The 20,634-nt window shown below is 39.2% G+C and overlaps 2 protein-coding genes across 5 annotated transcripts in view; one reads left to right on the forward strand and one right to left on the reverse strand.

The window, feature by feature from the left end:
• Window positions 1-73: 73 nt before the first annotated feature.
• rwdd2b (RWD domain containing 2B) lies at window positions 74-3,543 on the forward strand. The gene is made up of 4 exons (XM_068585236.1): window positions 74-449; window positions 542-609; window positions 1,781-2,149; window positions 2,260-3,543. The coding sequence occupies exons 1-4, from the start codon at window positions 237-239 to the stop codon at window positions 2,510-2,512; spliced, it is 903 nt and encodes a 300-aa protein (XP_068441337.1). The 5' UTR covers window positions 74-236; the 3' UTR covers window positions 2,513-3,543.
• A 10,181-nt stretch (window positions 3,544-13,724) lies between these two features.
• The window catches only part of cadm2b (cell adhesion molecule 2b), a 119,868-nt gene continuing 112,958 nt past the window's right edge, over window positions 13,725-20,634 (reverse strand). For 2 of the 4 annotated variants that reach the window (XM_068585403.1, XM_068585402.1), the window contains 3 exons: window positions 17,625-17,651; window positions 15,702-15,881; window positions 13,725-15,591 (listed from right to left, as the gene is read on the reverse strand). In XM_068585403.1, coding sequence (XP_068441504.1) covers window positions 15,473-15,591; window positions 15,702-15,881; window positions 17,625-17,651 — 326 coding nt within the window. In that variant the 3' untranslated portion in view covers window positions 13,725-15,472. The remainder of the gene's footprint in view (window positions 15,592-15,701; window positions 15,882-17,624; window positions 17,652-20,634) is intronic. The other 2 variants (XM_068585404.1, XM_068585405.1) reach the window with 2 other exon arrangements.

The following is a 20,634-nucleotide window of genomic DNA, read 5'->3' on the forward strand; positions in this document are numbered from 1 at the left end:
TGCGTGTGTTTCCGGTGTGCGTCGCTTGAAGCAGTCCGAGTGGAAACAACGCGCGACGACCAGCATGCAGCACTCGCAATGCAGAAGTGGCCCAGGTGTTTAACTGGTCTGTGTTCAGGTCCTCGTGTACATAACTAATATACATTTTATCTGTTGAATGTTCGACGACGGACAACACTTGAATGTGGAGACAGAACGCCATTTAAAGATCGAGGGTCTAGTTTACCTATATCAGTATGTCTTGCTCCGAGTGGGCTGAGTCTCAGCTTGCAGAGATAGAGCTGCTGACCAGCATGTTTCCCACCCAGGACGAGCTGGAGATTACAGACCAGCTGGCACTAGCAGAGCTCAGGAACTATGTGGAAGGCTCAGCTTCAACAGACAGCTCCCCTTCTTCCAGACCTGAGTTTGTCATCAAACAGACGCTGGACACTGCATGCAAGGAGAGGGTAACTGAATAACCGACTGCCACAGTATATGCCATTGTGATTTAAATATGTCCCAAAACATAATTATTTTCTTCTTTTGTTGCTCTACTCAGATGAATGTCATTCTGTCCTGTGCTTATCCTCACGAATATCCCAGTGTGTTACCAGAGATAACAGTCAGGTAAGCAAAATTCACTTTTGATGTGTAGCAGGGGTGAGCAACTCTTCATATGCAAAACAATTTCAACAAACTCATTTTCTTTATTTATAGTATTTTTGTGCACACTTGTACACAGCAAAAAAAAATGTTATAATCCAATATTGCCTAGAGATCTCAGAGAGAAAATGTGTGTGTGTGTGTGTGTGTGTGTGTGTATATATATATATATATATATATATATATATATATATATATATATATATATATATATATATATATATATATATATATATATGACTTCACATGCGAAACAAGAACTTTTATAACTAATGTGTCTAGTTTATTGTAAGTATATTAATTACACAATGAGCACACAATTGTGACTTTAAAAACAGCAACCTAACATGGTCATATAATGTGAGGGAAGTCAGTAGAGAGCTAGTTCGAATGTGCAGGCTTTTTTACCAAAATATTTTCAATGTGTGAAAAGGGGCCAGTTATGAAATGGGAAATCAGCTCCTGCAATTTGGCATTTTACAATATTGTAACATTTCATAGAATTTCTATATCAAGCAGCCATGAATAACTCAAGCACACACATTTCAACTTTAACATTCTGTTAAAAAAAAATAAAAAATAATTCCATAAAAATCCTGAACTGTGGAGACAATTGGACAATTCTATTAATAAAGGAAGCTTGATGTGAAAATGTACATATTTTAGACGTACGCCTTTAATTAATGGCTATATAGTCCACGTCACAGGCGGACTGGGGGAAAAAAGTGTCCCTGGAGTTACTGTTACAGACCGACCCACTCAATACACGGCACATTCATGCATGTGTGGGCAGCATACACCCGACCCGCGGAGCCACAAGGCACCACCACGAGCATGGAGGGAAGTTCACGAGGAGAAAAGCAAAAAAGGAGATGCTCCTGTTAACCGACGTTGATAAGTTGTGGAAATCGCTGCCTGTGTGGGAGGATGCGTCTCGGTGTACCCTCCTGTGCATATTATTTTAGATGGCCAGTATCTAATACAAAATAAATGTAATAAAGTTTAATAAATGTGAACTAAAAGTAAACATGAATAAAAGTCAAAGTTTTAGCTCTTGAGGATTGAAACTTCTAGATCCAAGTGGCCTTGAATGTTCTCTGAATCCTTCTTACAGCATGTTTTATTCGTGCCTTAGGTGTGCCAGTCTCAGCAGGGCCCAGCAAACACAGCTCCACACAGATCTTAATGCATACCTTATGAAAAACTGCCAGGGGGAAGTATGTGTGCTCCCCGCTGTAGACTGGGTGAAAGACAACCTGCAGCTTTTCATTAATAAGAGCTTATCAGCATCAACGGCTTCCAAGAAAGAATCGTCCTCTCCGCGGCCACAGGAAGTGTTCAGCCGAATATGGATTTACAGTCACCACATCTACAACAAGACGAAAAGGAAGAACATCTTGGAGTGGTCCAAGGAGCTGGGCCTGTCTGGATTCAGCATGCCTGGGAAGCCTGGTATTGTGTGTGTGGAAGGTCCTCATTCTGCCTGCGAGGAGTTCTGGTCCAGGTATCTTAAGCGTTGTTATTTTTTTTTTTTGAGCAGTTTATGTGAAAGCCAGAAGCCTGCTGAGGTCCCCGGTTTATTATTTTTTGTCCAAACCTTTTCCCATTTCCCAGAGTGAAGGTTCTGACATGGAAGAAGATCATGATTCGACATAGAGAGGATATTCCCCTTGATCGTCCGTGCGAGGACACCGCGGCTGTTGAAAGTATAGACTCCCTGCGCAAATTCACTGGCTTTGAAGAGGCAATGTTTGACCCCCATGGGAACAGAGGTAATCACATGGACCTTGGGCAGCTCTACCAGTTCTTAAATGAGAAAGGTTGTTGTGATGTCTTTCAGATATATTTTGGCATTGAAGGGAAGTAGTATTTAGATGTACGGAGAATAGAAATACATCTTGGTGACTTGTCATTGAAATCACTTCTACAGTGTTTACTTAACAACTGATTCCTTGATTACTGTTTCATTTTGTTTCTTTTATTTTCACAAACATGCACATTACATATGCCTGAAAAACTGAAATAAGTGAACACATTTTTCATCGATGTTGTGCCGCTGTTACACCTGGGACTTCATTGGGATAAACAGCAGAAAGAACATTTCTGCCACTTTTCGAAAAACTAAAACTTCTTTTTAGCTCATAGGCATTTTTTTCAAAAAGAAGCATTAAAAAAGATGTTTATCAGAGAGGTTTCTTAAGGACCGTAGTTATATTTGCAATTTTAATACTCCTCCAAGGATCACACCTTGCCGTAGGTGTTTCTTTCCTCAAATGACACCAGGTTGTATTACAACCAGGCTATTATAGGATTTTCAGGTCTGATACCACATTAATAATTGGACAACCTAGTCAACAATATGCTAGATATCTGTTTATGGAATCTGTTTATATTCCTCTTATGGATTATAGATAACGTAACCGTGGAAAGTCTCTCTCCAATTTTCTTTGAATGATTTGTTTTTAGATAATTGTGCATAATTTTGGATTACACTTTCGTAATTAAAACGTGTGGCTATTGAAGATTAATCTAATTTTCAGCCCACTGCGATGAAAATATCATGGTGGCAATACTAGATGTAGCAATACTAGAGTATATTTCCTTAAAGGATTTTGAACCCATGTTGTGCATTTTGAACTCCAGACTTTGTTAAAAAAAAAATAAAAAAAATGAACTGGGGAAACAAATGAAAATCTGCACATTGTACAGAGCTACGAGTAGTTTCAGGCATTGCATTGAATTTACTTGCAAACTTGCCCAACAGATGGCAGCATTATATAACCAACGTTGGAGAACCTGAACCTATATGTTGCCTTTGATATATGGATGTTCAACTTCATACCATTCATGACCTGCATACAACAAACAACACTTATTTACCACAACTAAAGCAGTACAATGACCATTTGTTTAAAATAATTAAAATATAAAATAAAATAATCGAATGCCTACACGCGTCTCATTTGTGCGTCTGCTATAACAATGATTGATCTTTTTAAAGTATGTATCATTCAACTGGTAGCTGATGAAGAGATACCTGATGACCTTGAGGGAGGTGCTCAGCTGGATTTTAGTTCCACATCTCTTTTGTCCTGGGGGATGGTGCATGGTCTCCTGTTCTGCTCTTTCTACGTGTTCTGCCTTTGCCCCCAGAGAGTGGATACTCCAGCCAGAACTCTAACTTGCTTCTTCAGAAACGTTTGTTTATCGAGGCGAGGTGCAGCCACAACTCCAGTTTGTTTCCCCCAGGATTTGATACTTTAAATCTGGATGAGCAACCTTTTCCGCCCCCTCAGCTTGTGTTTCTATAGGTCTAAAATCTATTTTTCAGGTAGCGTTTCTAGAGTGAGGTCTCGAGGCTGAATCAGTCAGTTGAGGCCTTTATGATAATGTATGAGGCTATGCCTACTAAGTAACCAGGGTTTACACTGGCTTTATGTTATGTTTACTATCATGTTTTGTGTTATCTAGTTAAATAACACTGTACAACTCTGTCGGACCCTTAGAAGGAAGAAAATCATGCCGGATGGATCTGTCCACAGCTTACAAGTATTACAAGGCCCTCTGAGGCACATTTGTGATATTGGAGCAACAATAATACAAATCAATTGGAAAAACAGAACATCTGCTAACATGTTAGGACTTCCTTTTTTAATCTTTGTTCAACAAGAAAAAAAACACATTTATTTCAAAATAAAAGGAGATGATTTATGCCAAATCTACCCTACTTCTATCTGCATTCCCTGGGCTGTTACACACCCAACAATCACCAGAAAGGAAATGCATTAATTTACATGCAAACTGTTATACAGACATCAACATATAAACAGCAGCATATTCAGACATCAACATATAAACAGCAGCATATTCATCCAGTACAACTATTACATTACAGTGCATTACAATTAATATTCTGAATCATGGGCAAATCTATGTCTACATGACATGTAGGCTCTTTCAATAAAAAACATCTCTGTTTTTACCCCACAGGGTTAGTTTGGTTCATTCCATGCACAGCCAACTTTAAGATGCCTCATTGATTTTCTCCCTTATTTTTTCTGCCATAACTACAATAGACATACAGAACATAAAATGACACATCTGAAAGATGTACTCAAAATGCCAAAAGAAATGTGTTGAGTAATGTTTGTTTGTCCCTAAATCAGTGCTCTTTTGTCTACTGTTGCACACTGTGAATGTCTGTCATTCCTTTGTTAAGTGAACTGATGAGTAGCACTTTTGATGTTCCAGTATATGATCTTGACATTTCCACAAATGACTCCCATTCTAACTAAAGTCTTGATGCATGTGTGCCTCGAGGTATGATTATAAATGGCCATGTAGAAATTGACAACATTAGTCATAGCCAGCTGCTCCCTCAATCAGAGGTTCATTGCTGATATCTACTTGCCAGATGTAACGATGATGTGGTTTCGAGTAGTTTTAACTTTATTGTCTGCAATACTGATCTAGGCAATGGAGCCATCTTTCTACTTGTACTTCAGCTAGGGGCAAATCATTAACTCTGGTCAATACACATTGACAGGTCAAGTGTAAACTACTTCTTCACGGCTACATTTTCTTCTTTGTTATTGTAACTGACTGAGCGTCTGCATTCTTAATCCATGGTTACTGATAGAGAAATAGTGCAGTCTATAAGAGGTAGGATAGAATCACCTTTTCGGGAAAAGAGAGCAAACACACAATTTCACACAACATATGTGATTTTTTATAGGTTGTTTTGTTCATGCTCACCATGACAAGATGTTTTAGGACAGATGGGTGGTGGCCTAACACCTTCACTATGGTGAAACCCTGAAAGAGCAAAGAGTTCTACTCTGTATATATCATATCCAATACATTTACAATGCATAATACAAACATAAAACATATAAAAACAGAGAGTCGACACTTTAAGGATTCAGGATCCTGGATTCTTTTTAAGAAGTATATACAGGCCACTTACTATTGACCATTGTCCTGCCTACCTAGATGCAACGGGTTTGGGTTTACATGTCAATCAGATAGAAAATCTGGAAATCTCTGGGACACTTTTGTGTTTCCTCTGATCAAGAGTCTCTGACAATTTATTACAGCAGGGAAAAGTGGTGCAAGTTGGTCCGTTGATGGTGTTCATTTCCTTCTAGTTTCCTGCATCACAATGTTTCATTGTCCTGTGACATCATATTTTTTTAAGTTTAAAATCTAAATGGTTAAGGCTGTTGAGACCGTTGCATATTTCTTATCTCTTGTTGAATTACTGGGGTGACATTGAGAAGCTGGATCATGAAAATACTGAGGAAAAAAACACACACATCAGTTTCTGAATCAATCAACTGAGACTTTTACCCACTGCCAACATTTCTGGAATCTTCTGGTTTTCATCATGAAACTCATCATCCATATTGACTTTCCACAGATGTATTCACACCCCATGTTTGATGCAATGAGCTATCGATTAAAACCCAAACATATAGTCTTGATTTAATGAGCCAGCCTATACAGTGTAATTCGATAAATACTGTAGATTTTCCTATTTTTCTACTTCCCCACACAGATGAATACATGATGCATAGCTATTTGGGATTAAATGCAGCTATTGATTCATATCTGGGTTAGGCATAAAGGGCATATATAATCCAACATGCATTTTCAGTGCTAGTGTACGTTATTGTGGGTATCTGTGGGGCCTAACAATCTTCAAACTGTGAAATAAGACATCCCAATCAGTTTATTGTCTGCTGCCTCGATCAGAAAAAAAATGATTTAACTTAAGAACTACCTTGAACCATTTTTTTTTTTGCAAGTCAATTAGAGCAGACTGGAAGCTTTGGGAGGGCAACTTAAAGAGACATATGCAAAACATGTTTACATTTTCTAGTATGAACCAGAACATTAGCAGGAAAAGTCCCCATTAAAATCCCTTTCCACTGTGCTGTGAACATGTTCTGTTTTTTCCCTACTTACTACTCTTTTTACGTTCATAAGCAGTTTATAAGATATATGTTGTTTTTTTTCACACAATTTATATTAGTCGCCAAATACACATATTTATTATTGTACAGTATTTATCAAAAACTATAATTCCTCTCGCACATTCATTAGTGGAGGCAGCTGAATAAACAGATAATGATTGACAATATAGTAAAATATAGGGGTAAAGATGCGTCTTCACAGGAGCATTGCTGGCTAATGTGCATTATTACATAAACACTTTTAATGATGTCCTTATCTGCGTTCAACTACATAATCGTGTGTTATAAACCATTGTTTTACTTTTCTATACTGCTTATTGCTAAATAGGGGAAAGCTTTACCATCATATCATCTTCCCTCCAGAAGAATACATTTGAAGATGCAAAGTAAAAGGGCCTGCAGTTGATGAAGACTAAATAATTTGGCAAATGACAGCAGCAATTCTACCCTTTGTTCTTGAAGCCCATTTTGGCAACTCTTTGTGAAAAACATTTTTACATTAAACTTCATTCACACATGATTTACTAGTATTATTCCTTTTTTTCATCATTTCAGACAATAACCCAATTCTGTAGGTCTATTGAACTGGTGATGCATATAATTGAATTAGTTTTTGAAAGCCATGGTGAGGTATTTCAACACAGGGATTTCATCATGCCTCTAAAGCCGGGACTCTTCCACAGAGCCAAGCTAATATAAATTATATTGTTTTGCATTACTCAAAGCTGCTAACACTGAACAGAGGATTTTTGAATTTGAATTTTCTAAACTTAGTCTTATAAACCTTTATTATCCCCAACAATATTTACAGCACAGTGATTTCTTCCCACATTGTTCTGGAGCTAATGTGAACAATATTTATTCGTTGAGCTGGTTGCAAGAAAATACACAGTTCAAACTGTACATACTCCTGTGTAAATATGAATCATACAGTCTTTCTCAGATGTAGCACAGTTGTACTCTTCTCCTTATATTTGAGCGTTAGTTGTACTGTAATATAATAAATGTGGTGGCGTAAGCAGTTGATCATTTTCATCATAAAATATACTTTCTTAAAGCAGGCAATCACGTGCACAATTTTTTTTCATTTTCTTTTTGTAAGACACTTTATATATTAAATATTAAAGTTGACTGTAATTCATGAATGCAACAGATTAAACGCATGAGGAACATACTAATTTACATCCACCACTTGAAGTTCAGCATCGATTTTGCTTTGGTAAATCTATCAAAATGTAACAAGAGGTGCATAACATAACTCTTTTTCTTAGCATATCAGTCTGTGTGTGTGTGTGTGTGTGTGTGTGTGTGTGTGTGTGTGTGTGTGTGTGTGTGTGTGTGTGTGTGTGTGTGTGTGTGTGTGTGTGTTGCATTACCATTTTCAATTCAGCCAAAGTAAACTTGATAATCAAAGCAATTAAAAACACAATCAGTTGTGTTTCCAAGTGCAATGCGGAAGCTTGGCGTGGGAGCTCTTTGGGATTCTGGACCTTCTCCCCTGATGACCCCTCAAGGTGAACTCTTGTATGGCTGTCCATCCCATGAATACTAAATATGACTGAATTAAACATTTTCTCTCTTCATTTAATCAGTTGTCTTACTGAGATGTCTGTCTGGAGTAATCCCTGAAGCTCACATCACACTGACTGGCATCATAAAGACGACCGGCACGCTGCTCTGGAAGTATTCAAGCCCGAGCAATCCCATCGGTCCATCCCCTCTTTTTGTATGCGCTCTCACACTTCTTATCTACAACCCGATGAATTACCAGAAGTTCTTTGTTATATGTACTATGTAATGCATGAATCAATTCTGAAGTATGATTTATGAATTAAGTGTTTTAATACAGATATGGACTGTTGGACTTCTGTGCTAGCCACGGTTTGGCCATAACAAACACCGTGTTCGAGCATTAGGTGGTTCATAAGTGTACTTGGTACCAGAACACCCTAGGCCGGAGATCAATGATCGACTTTGTAATCGTAGCATCTGATCTGCGGCCGTATGTCTTGGACACTCGGGTGAAGAGAGGCGCAGAACTGTCAACTGATCACCACCTGGTGGTGAGTTGGATCAGATGGCGGGGGAGATGGCAGGAAAGACCTGGCAAGCCCAAACGTGTCGTGAGGGTGAACTGAGAACGTCTGGCTGAGGATCCTGTCCGGAAGGTCTCCAACTCCCACCTCCGGAAGAACTTTTCACGCATCCTGAGGGAGGTTGGGGACATGGAATCCGAGTGGACCTTGTTCAAAGCCTCTATTGTGGAAGCGGCCGCCAGTCGGAAGGCGAAACTCTCCATTTACTGGTCGGTCTACGTTCCAACCCTCAGCTATGGTCACGAACTCTGGGTCGTGACCGAAAGAACGAGGTCGCGGATACAAGCGGCCGAAATGAGCTCCCTCCGTAGGGTGGCCGGGCTCAGCCTTAGAGATAGGGAAAGGAGCTCGGACATCAGGAGGGAGCTTAGAGTCGATCCGCTACTCCTCCGTATCGAAAGGAGTCAACTGAGGTGGTTCGGGCATCTAATCGGGATGCCTCCTGGACGGCTCACATTAGAGGTTTTCCAGGCACGTCCAACTGGGAAGAGGCCCCGGGGAAGACCCAGGACACGCTGGAGGGATTATATCTCCCGGCTGGCCTGGGAACGCCTCGGGGTCCCCCAGAATGAGCTGGAAAATGTTGCGGGTGAGAGGGAAGCCTGGGTTCCGGATTTCCTCCGCCCCCCGGCTGCGCCTAGAAATCCTGTCCATGAAAGTCACAAACAGGACCGGTGATAAAGGGCAGCCCTGGCGGAGGCCAACACCCAGCGGGAACCTCGGTCTGCTGGGTGTGCTGCCACCGCGACCCGAGCCCGGATAAGCGGTGGAAAATGGATGGAGGCAATAAAACCTGATGTCATCATATGTCATTACTATAAATACTGAAAAAAAGAGAAGGGTGATGGGAACCTTGATGATAATGAGGCTGATGCCAACGCCTGATGTCCACACACATCCAGACAGCTGGCATCCTGCAGGCGCAGCAGTTTGTCAGAACCTTTTCAATACTCTATTGACACATTTTGATTCTGTTTGCATTGGAGAGTGTTTGTTCTTTGAAAAAGGAACTTTCTATAATAGGATACATGGGAGAAAGTGTGTTATGTTAATTGAATATGTGTTTGTGATTGTTTTTTAGTTTTTCTTTAAATCCTGCTCACTGCTGTTCTGTCCACCTTCCCTCATTTCTAATGGTGTTAGGACATCATCCAGTTATTTACTTTTGCTGAACAGGAAAAAAAAATGATGCAAACCTCACAATACTCTTCAATCTACAGGGCTTTAATAATGAATGACACACTTCTAACAACGGTAATAATGGAATTGTTCCGAACACACAAGGGTATGACAGCTGTCAATATTTCTCGTGTGAACATCATTTCCTGGGCTTTCATTAAATGTGCATATTACCTGGAAATGGCAGACCCCGCTAGGACAAATGGAAATCGGATTTAAAAAAGCCTTACGTCTCCTCCTTTGCTCCGGTGATGCCAGCGTGCTATCTGAAATCACACACTGAGGCGGCATTGTGCCAGCGTTGTTTGGTTCTGTCTGAAAAAGTAAAGCCAGCGAAATGGCAGATTTTATTAACGGCAGTATTTGTGGCGTCTCTGAGTGAAATGGTCTACAAAGACATGACAACTATGCAAAACATCACTGGTAAAAAGCATTACTATTATATTTTATAATAATCTCTGAGGCTAAACTCATTAATAAAAGAGCAGCACTGTCTTTTCATTCTTAAGAAAAAATAATCTGTTATCAAACTAAGACTAAGATTTCCTAAAGCTGTCATTTTATGGAGGAACATCAGTCCTCCACTCACTAATATTCCAACTTTAATTAAGTCTCTGGTGAGTTCCTTGGAAGAATCTCAAGCGCTCAAATCCAAACAGATGGCACTCTATTTATTGCATACCTTATGCCACAGGTACTAGCTTTCCCCCCCACATAAGTCTACCCAAGATAAGGCTTCCCTTTATATACTCTCCTGGGCCTCCACGATTCAAAATTCAGCCAAACAATACGGAAAAGTTTGTTTTAATTAGATCAAAAAATACAATATAGAATAAATCAAATGGAAGACAATCCCAGGGCAGATTATTTAAAGATGCACCGCAGAGAATGTGAGTCAGTGTGGATGAATGAGTTTAAAATACAGTGGGTAGTCCTTTTTCAGTCATCAATCCACGGGCCTGCACGTGGCCTGATTCGAACAACGGAGCCGTTGCCTCACAAAGTGGGAGCCCTCATGCAGCAAACAAGGGAATTGTATCTGACTGTACACATTCATCTAGACTAATGGTATGGTGATGCATCCAGGGGGATACACAAGCTCATGTTCTTTGTTCCAGATCATTTGACTCCTTCTGACTTCCACTCATCCCTGTCACAAGTGGAAGTGTGAGTGATCTGTTTAATCTCATCAAATATGATTAGGCTAAACACATCTCAAGATAATATCCTACAGCCCTCTGATTCAGCAGCCGTACAGATGACATGTGAATGCTGTAGCTATTATGAAAAGGAGCAACAGAAGACTCAGCTGGGCTCCACCTTCATTACCTAGACATGAAATATAAAAAAATTACATGGACTGTTTGAAGTTACGTAAAAGTAAGAAACATTTTAAGCTAATCTATAGCTGGGTAGAGTGTAACTGCAACGGCAGTTGGCATCATGATGAGATTATTCTCCAATGACTCTTTTCAAAGGTAGCACCAGTGTTGTAAACACGCCATTATTATTCTACCCAATTCTCCATTAGAATGAGCTGTCAATCAAAGACAAAACCATTTACACAAACACTGCAACCCCGAGCTTCTAAGGGCAACGATAACAGACTCAACAACAAAACTTTTGAAAATGAAAAAGAGGATATTGAAAAATTTTGAATTTCATCTTCCACTGTCTGCTCTTTGCACCTCATCTTTGGGTGCTGAGCAATGATTGCAAGTAAACTCTTCCAAAATATTTGTCTTGTCTGGCAGGCAATATGAAAGATGACACTATATTAATAAAATAAAAAGTATAGTTGGATTTTTCTAGTTGGGAATGTTGTGATTATTGGTAAAGACAGTATTGACTCATGGTATTGGTGATTTAATGGGTACCTCATAGTGTCACTAATGCATATTAAATCTTTAATTAAAGAACACGAGAGAGAGAGCAATAAGATGTCTTCCTCACTTCTATTCAGCATACTGCATTTGCCTTGCGATCCCATACCATCTTTGAAGTCCTTTTATCCTTGCACGTCCTTACCAAATCGCCCAGGGAATTGCACAATGGAAATTGCATGCTTGGATAGTGAAAACAAGTGGAATTACTGTTATTTCTGCATAAAATGCTTTGCTGGAATTTAAAATAAGGACCAGTATTTGTGTCAGAGTTAGAGGGCTTTTCATGCAAAGTGTTGCGATGGCTCCTCCAGTTGTCACTAACACAAACTGTGCTGATACGAGTCTGGTTCAAGTAAATGTGAAACAGAACTCGTCAGTCGAAGAAGGCAAATACTCGTGAAGTACCCCGCCCAAATGCAACTATTAGCTTAAGAAATAATGTTTAACATTGCTAAATTAGAATTGGGCTGTAGACCTGATATGTCCAAGTGTAATAATATTTTTTTTAAGATATCAATTTGTCCCTGAAGGATTTTGTCAGAGACTTCTGTTCAGGTATGATAAGAGCTTATTGTGAGCTGGAGGACTGATATGGACACTGCCTACAGGGTACAGTGGGTATCAGTTTAGTAAGACTTACAAGGCCTCCTCAGAGGTCATGCTGCGATTGTTACATTGCCCAAGGTACGGTTCTCACATTTCAAGGGTAAAGAGAAAATCCATTTTCCAACTCACTATTTACGATTGCACATGAATGTCTCCGCCCCCACCCCTTCATACCCAATCACTAAATGATGATGGATTTTTTGCATTATTTTCTGCCAGGCATTATTCAAGACAGTCTATCTCAATTTGCATAGCTTAACGAAGCACTGAGCTTTTAATAATGCGAAGGAGTGTGATAGTGGAAGCTGATGTTTATTTGAACTGGCTGGGCTTTTGATGGTAATGATTATGAAGTGAGCATTGGGAAGCGTCTCTGCGAGAGGAGAAGGGGGAGCGAAGCGTTGTGTGAAGCAGGCAGATGGCTGGCCGGACAGTGTGTTGATAATGGCAACATTAGTCTGCTGGGAAGCAACATTATACTCAAGGTCAATGGGATCTGAAGAATGGAGGATCATAATGACACGGGCCCCGTGTCCTGGAACGAGATCTCCCTTTAAGGATGTGTAGATATTTAATGTGAGCTCAGTAATCTGCACAAGGCTATTATTTCCGTCATAAAATTTAAAAAAATTCATCTGTGTCACTGAAGCAGTGATAATGGACTATAAAAGGTGCTTCTCTTTTTTATTCTAAATTGGAAGGGTTTACAGTACGTGCAGTAGCCACATTATCACTAAACGTAAGATACTATAGTCAACATTTGCTTTCCTCTATATAATGCTCGCCTCCAGACCATTAAACTTCATGTCCATACATATATGGCACTGTGCGTATAATGCACTTTTGCTTCCAATCTTCTTGTAATGCTTTGATTTTTAACTCTCCAATGTTCATCATATACCACGCTATTCATATGCACACTTCAATTTGATGTTTGTAAAGACTGCATTTGTTTGCACAGTAAACATTCTCTATAGCACATTTTTATTCTGACACAGGCAGGACTTTGGGGAGACTCATGTCACCCTGTAATAATGCACAGATCACGAGTGGAGCTATCAGCCTCGATCAATCTTCCTGAGGAGCGTCATGTTTTTTGAGTCTTCAACACTTTGCATCTATTATTAATAATAAAGGCTAAGCAATAGTTAACAATTGCATGGAACAACAATTACAGTACAGCTTTGGTCATAGTGCTGTGTATCAACATAAGCTCCCTTTAATATAACTGTCGAGATGCAGACTCATATTGTGACACTGACCGTAATTCACGAGCAAAAAGCATTACTCTTGACTGCATTTCAAACTATAAATCAAGTCACAACTAAATGGCAGTTTTCAAGTTGTTCATATTTTAATTTGCACTTTGTCTCTCTTTTTTCCTTTTTTTTTTTTACAGTGGCATAGTTGAAAAATGAATATTCAATACTGAGAAAAAAGCAAACCTCACACATCCCCCATAAAAAGCAAATTAATTACAGCGATTAAAACTTTTTACAAAATGAGTTATTTATAGCATCATACTGAACTAACAAAATAACATGTATGAGCATTGGCAATGTGGTTCAATGTCTTTGATACAGTGACTATATACAGTGAGGACATGTCTGATTCACCAATGCCTCAACATTAGTACTGTTTGCAGCAAACTCAAAGGCCATAACGGTGATCCTTGTATTGTTTTTTTTAATGATAAATTACAGAATTAAAAAACGGAAAAGTTAATGTCAGACAACTACTTTAGTAATAACAGCAATAATATCAATCAATATAGTATTATATAATAAATGTCAATCATAATAATAAATACATATATTGACCAGAATATATATTTTTTTAATTTAAGCAATTCATTAGAATCCCTGTTTTTAAAAAAAGGTTTTCAAATTGTATAATAATTTCAAAGTGATGGGAACTGATGGTACCTTAAATTAAAATCTACAACCAGAGTTTTATCTTTTACTAAAATTGAATACTTACACATTATTTACATGCCACCTGGCAAAAAAACAACCTCTGGTTAGATAAATGGAGAAAAAAAACAAGACTTGTGGAATACTTTAAATACTGTATACGCTAATATACAAATTGTAATATGTCAGGGATCTCAAGAGTCAACAATATTGTTCACCAATATTCACGTTAGCAAAGTATTTTACAGCAATATCCACACATTGAGCATAGTTGTTCAATACAAGTCAACATAAATAATGAACCCCCACAAGGTTCCACTCATTCAGTTAGGATCTTACATCAAATCGGCAACCAAAATGAAAGTTCTCCATCCATGACGATAACTGCAAGTGTACTGAAATCTTCATCACCTGTTTGACACCATCTCTCCGTCTCGACTCATATTGAATCCTGAGACAAGAAACAGTAGATTTTTTTTTTTTTCTCTCCATGTTAGTCCTCAGACTTTGTGCTTAAATGTTCTAACTTGTTCTCCATTGGTACAAATCAACAACATGAGTGAAAACCGAAAGTAAATCAATGCAGAAATATACAGACAGTTCTCAGAGGGAGTCGATTCGACAGACAATCACATAGATTGTGCTTCAATGTTTTGTTTTGTCAAAGTGTTTGGTCAATTTTAGAATAGTTTTGAACGTGAGCTGTGTAAGCTCCAAGCAACATCTAAAAGAACTGTTTAATCCTGTTTATGTATTTAACATCCACTCTTAAAGCAAAACCTTTCAAAAAGCTAAGACTTGACTCAAACTGGAGTTGAAGTACATCTCTTGTTGATTCTGAATTTGAAACTTGTTGATTCCTGAACAGGTAAAGTATGAGAGACTCGAGAAAAAAGTTAATGCGAGCGATAAACGAAATGCAGAAAAATGTACAGCATTTAGGCACCATAAAACTGAAATGGAAATCATCTAATTGTACAAGGTTTACACTGATTACAAAAGGAGAAGGCTATATTGTCAGCAACTGTTTTAAAAACAAGCATGAGCTTTCTGGAGAAGACAAAATAATAATAAGTAAAGTCAAGCAGATCATGTAATGACGCTGAGACAGCGTCATTTGCATGTCCGCTGTCAAAAGTTGTTATGAAACAAAGGAAAAGAGAAAAGGGAGTCTAAATGAAGTATTCTTTCTTTTCCTCTGCATGCACGTGGTTCCCCTCAGCATTGATGATGGCTGTGTCTGCGTCTGGCGCGTCCTCCGCTCCCTTGGCCTCATGTGTTAGATACGTCCCTGTAGACACACAGAGCCATACAGCAAGTTATACACCCGCTGAAAAGCACTAGACATTTACTCCAGTCAAGGCAATTGCTATTCATGGAAGCTCAAGTGACCTCTTTTACCTTTATGTCTGGCCAGATATCGTCCAAGAACTATTATCAGACACAAGGTGATGAAGACGACAACTGCAACAACTCCACCAATTAAAGCGTGGTCAGGTCCATGCTGTCCTAAAGCATTAGGATCTGTACCGAGACAGAGACAGAGAGAAATGGAAGGAAAAGTGGAGACAAAAGAAACACCTGCAAGATATTTAGCTGCTATCTAATGCAGGTGTTCACATGTATTCAAACGCCTTGGAAACTATTTATTCTTGCAAGTGTCATGGAAAAAAATCCGGATGTCGCTTGAACACTTTGACACACGCAAACAATGCACCATCCCAAATGAGCTTCTGTCATATTTAGAGCAACCTGACATCGCTGCTTTGCAGTGCTTGAATTGAGGTAAAAAAAAAAAAGATGTAATCATAGGAAATACCACAAATCTTTGCACAATTCAAAAAGGTAGCATTAGCAACAGCAACATGCTGCAAGAAAATTGAAGTCTAGCCCTGAGTGATGTTTTAGTTTTTTCGCCAAAAACCCTACACATGCTATTGTTTGGGTTTTCCCCTTGCCCACGACCACATTCAGCTGCCGACGATCAGGTTCTTTAAATAAGTGTTATTTAACATGAGGCCTCCTCCGGGCGGAGAGCGACCTGAAGGTTTCCCAGGCAGCGGCATGCTTTTGTGTCGGTCCTGTAATAAACAGTAAGTGGCTGTGTCTTTGCGGTGCACCTCATGTGCTCTCATTATCTCAAGCTGATGGATGGCTATGGCTTGTGCTCGGATTTGCAAAGTGACCCTGGGAAATGACGGCGGGGATGTTCCTACAAACCTTGTTATACTCTGTTTACGAAATGCAACCATTGCTTTCAACAACCCAGTGTGGGACGTTGAAAATAAAAAGAGATGGCATCGAGAAACATGCAGTTTATACAACTACATGCGGGATAGAACCACCAGGCTTGTTTTATCATGGAGTCACACACAGGCTCTTCACACTTTGAAGTGATAACTGTTTTTGTACAACAGTTGAATTAACTTTATTTTGGTTGCATGTCGATGGATATAATGATCTCTTTGGGTGATTCCACTGTCAACAAGAGGCATAAGCAATTTTCATATCCTACTGGGCTGGTGCAACCTACAGCTGAGTGACAATCTCAACACGACTTTCTAATTATAGTGTCCACTGACAGGGTGGCTCAAAATGCGTATTTATACTTGTCCAAACCAAGTTTTTCACTTCAATTCACATACACACATTATTCTTATGTCTAACTTGGAACCAACTTAAAAAATGTGAACAACTTTCTTGAATATCTAAGACGACACTTGCGAAACTGTAAACACTGTCACAAAAGGAAAAGGAAAACTAATTTCAATGGTACAAAGGGACATCAATAACGCAATTTGCAATATTTTGTCTGTTCGGGGGGTTTAATTGTATCAAGAAAGAAATTTGAATCTTGTTTCTATTCTGTTTCCATCGTGTCTGGCAGATCTCACATATTAATACCATATCAAACTAAATTGCTGCAACCACATTCTATGCATAAATAATAAATCATGAGCGTACCAAGACAAATATAATGAACAGATACATTTTTTTTTTATGTGATCAGAAGGTAATCACATGATCTGTAATCAGATTTTTACACACTGGCACAGACACACTCTCCATCCCAGCTTCACTCAGACAAAGAGGTCCATTTCATTGTGCGAAGACGAACCAAATCACAAACATATTGTGCGATAACTTATGCAGCCTGTGACATGGCTGGAGAGAAAGCGGCTGGCGTCAGCAGGGTGAGCATCCATGCATGGTGATGGTTTGGCTCATGCTGGGTGGAGGCCATGATGTGTTCTGACCCAGATCCAGATTCAGCATCACACGCTGTAAATCTGGCTTGCAGAGATCGTCTAGTGGGATATTTACCTGTTGTAGGCCCTGGAAAGTCTTTGGCTGTTGCCATGGTTGCAGACAGTGACAGCAGTAAGGGAAGACGAGGGGGAACAACACCGTGATAAAAAAGGTGACCACAAAGTTCGCATAGGAAACATGAGAAATTAGCATGGTCGGTTTTTTTCTTTATTTGACAACGTGCAGAAGTGACAGAAAGCGAAGCTGGCTGTCACAGCCACATGCATGTGCAACTGGACAGGCTGGAATCGGTCACTGGGAGAGCAGCGCAAGATAACGCCGAGGACAAGATGAGTGTAACGATTGAGATTGTTGTGCGTAATTAAATATGTACATCCTTAATGCATCAAAATTACAAATAAACACACACACACATATATATATATATATATTATAATTGTTTTAAAAAAATGTGTATGCCTGAAATATATATTCAACAAGAAAGCTAAAATATTTGGCAGTTCTTACTCATTGTTGATGAACGATAAGTAAGAGTATAACAATACTGACAAATGGAAAGTTGCTCGAGTCACAGTTTTCATAATTGGTTTTGGTAAGGCACTGAATACATAACATAACTATTTACAGGAAACTCCAAATGGCACCTTTAAGGTAGGTTTGTTCTCAAAATGAAGCACAACCTAAATCTATGAAATGTTTGTGTTTTCTCGATCACAACACCAGAGCTAGTTTGACTGTTAAGGCAGTTGGCATGTATTACCTGCAGAGTGATCGTGTGGAAAAAGTCATACCCAAATACTAGAACATGAATGCCATTAACAGGGATGAACTGAAGTAAACAAATGGAGCATGCCATTTGGGTAAACATTATTCAAATGTAATTGCATGTGTTCCTATTGTTTGGTTGTAATTAAATAATTTGAAAAAAATGAAATCACTCAGCCTAAGATACAAAAGTAAACACTCTTGTTTTCTATTTTCTGCTTCTGTAAAGATGTAAATTTGTGCGGTGGTTTGCAAACAGTAACTACCTGATGTGGTAAGGTACAGCAACAGTATCTGCATATTGTCAGCTACCAATGACAAAAACTAATCAGACACAACAATAAAAATGATGGGAAGGTAACAGCGCTGTGTTAAAAGATGAAGCAGAAAGAAAAGAGAAAAACTCGACAGCGTGTTGAATTCGTCCAGTAAAACATTGCTATTTTCCAGCTCAAAGCCCGGGTGTTAGCTCATCAATCATCAACTGTGTGTTGAGTTTTGTGTTTGTGAGTGCATGGAGCATTGAGGCGGGGACACGGAGGAGGAGGAGTGGGGGGGGGGGTGCTGATGAGGAAGGGTAGACGTTAGCTGACTGGAAAAACTGCAGCTAAAGAAGAGGGGAGCTGAAGATGGAGGTATAAAGGTGATGACATCTACTAAATGAAAGCAGCAACAGAGGGGGAGCAAAAATAAAGCTCTCCATGGGGAACAGGGTCAACAAAACTTGCAGGAAAAATAAATCAATTACTCCATGTGCCTTGTGTTGAGGGTTAATTCTGCTCTATCACTTCAGTAAATACAGGCAAAATAATAACAAAAGATGCATATTTGATAAAATGAAAAGAGTTGGACAAATTACTTTCAGCGACATCTTTTGGGAAAAGGATAAAGGACTCATTTTTCATTTTTACATCTATTTCATTTTGGCTAACTAGATTGGTTGATAAATGGGCCATACCCATAGAGAATGTAAAACTCATCATGTACTATATTTGTTGAGGTCAAAATATATAATAAAGAGTGAAATGTGAGGGTAAAGGGGAAGAGGAGCAGGAATAACAATCAGATGCAGTCATTTCATAACTGTATTTAACCAAACTACTAACTGTTACCATCTCTTTCACACATCTCAAAGTAATTATCCTACTTTTGTTTCCTCGCTTTATTAAATACACTGTACTAAGGAGCAAAATAACAGATGGTGATGAATTGCGTTGGAGCGGTGACATTTATTGCTACTCAGCTCTCCTGTCATTAGCAAATTAGGTTTAGAGGCTGAGATGATCCAAAGAGACCGGGTAAGTATTCAGGCAGACACGCTGTAGCTCTGAAGAATGACTGTCGTCATCGGTGGAAATGAGCCCGTCTCGCACATCCTTTGCCGGCTCAACTCAATTTTTCATGGCTGCCAAGGGTTGTACATTTAGCTATTTCCTCTGTTAATCCTTCAACAATTGAGAAACAGCTCTCTCTCTCTCACAACCCTATGAAACTATAAAAACACAGATCAATTTAAGAGATATAAATGTTTCTCTTTAAACTCATTTGAATGAGTGGATGTGAGGTTGGAAAGGATGGTCCAGCACATGACTCCCAGATATGACGGGATGATGTGTACGACGAGCCTGACATCGCTGCCTACCCCTAAGGAAAAAGAGACTGAGCTAACAAAAGCTGAAAGGACGAATGTGTCATTTTCCTTTTCCTTTGTTTTTTCCGCAATAAAGAACTTCCTCTCCCCAAAATTCTCTGCCTTTAAAATACATTTTTAAATAAAAAAAAGAAGAAGCTGCATCCACTAACTGCCTGTGAGCTTGAAGAAGTCCAGCGTCTGAGCTGTGATAAGTTGCTCCCAAACAAACTGTGGGACTGTTTAATTGGCAAAAATGGAAACAAAAATGTTGAATTTTAATATTCTGTCCTTGTTTTTGTACTTTTACTTGGCTGTATTTGATAAATGTTATAACCATGTGCTGCAGAGGCCTTAATGATCCGTTTTTGCACCATGCTGTCTTTATTCTCTAAGACGCTCCACTGTCTCGGGATTAACTTATCTCTCCTCCAGGCAGTACTCAGAAGCTACATTCTGCATCCTTTACACTTTTTCCCCTGTTTCCTCAGAGGAAGAGTCCAAAAGCTAAACCTGTGTAGCGATTTGAACAGTACAGTGAGGAAAACTGGGTTATCCTGCACACTGCCAAGGCAAGATTTGGAACTGAAATCTTGAGGAAGCGGTCTGCAAACTGGTGACATGCAGTTGTACTATCGATGCCTGTCCAAAAAATGCCATTAGACTTCA

The sequence above is a fragment of the Clinocottus analis genome, unplaced genomic scaffold (assembly GCF_023055335.1).
Source record: "Clinocottus analis isolate CAN_PGR_092001 unplaced genomic scaffold, fCliAna1.0.p SCAF_2, whole genome shotgun sequence".
In the NCBI taxonomy this organism is placed as follows: domain Eukaryota; kingdom Metazoa; phylum Chordata; class Actinopteri; order Perciformes; family Cottidae; genus Clinocottus; species Clinocottus analis.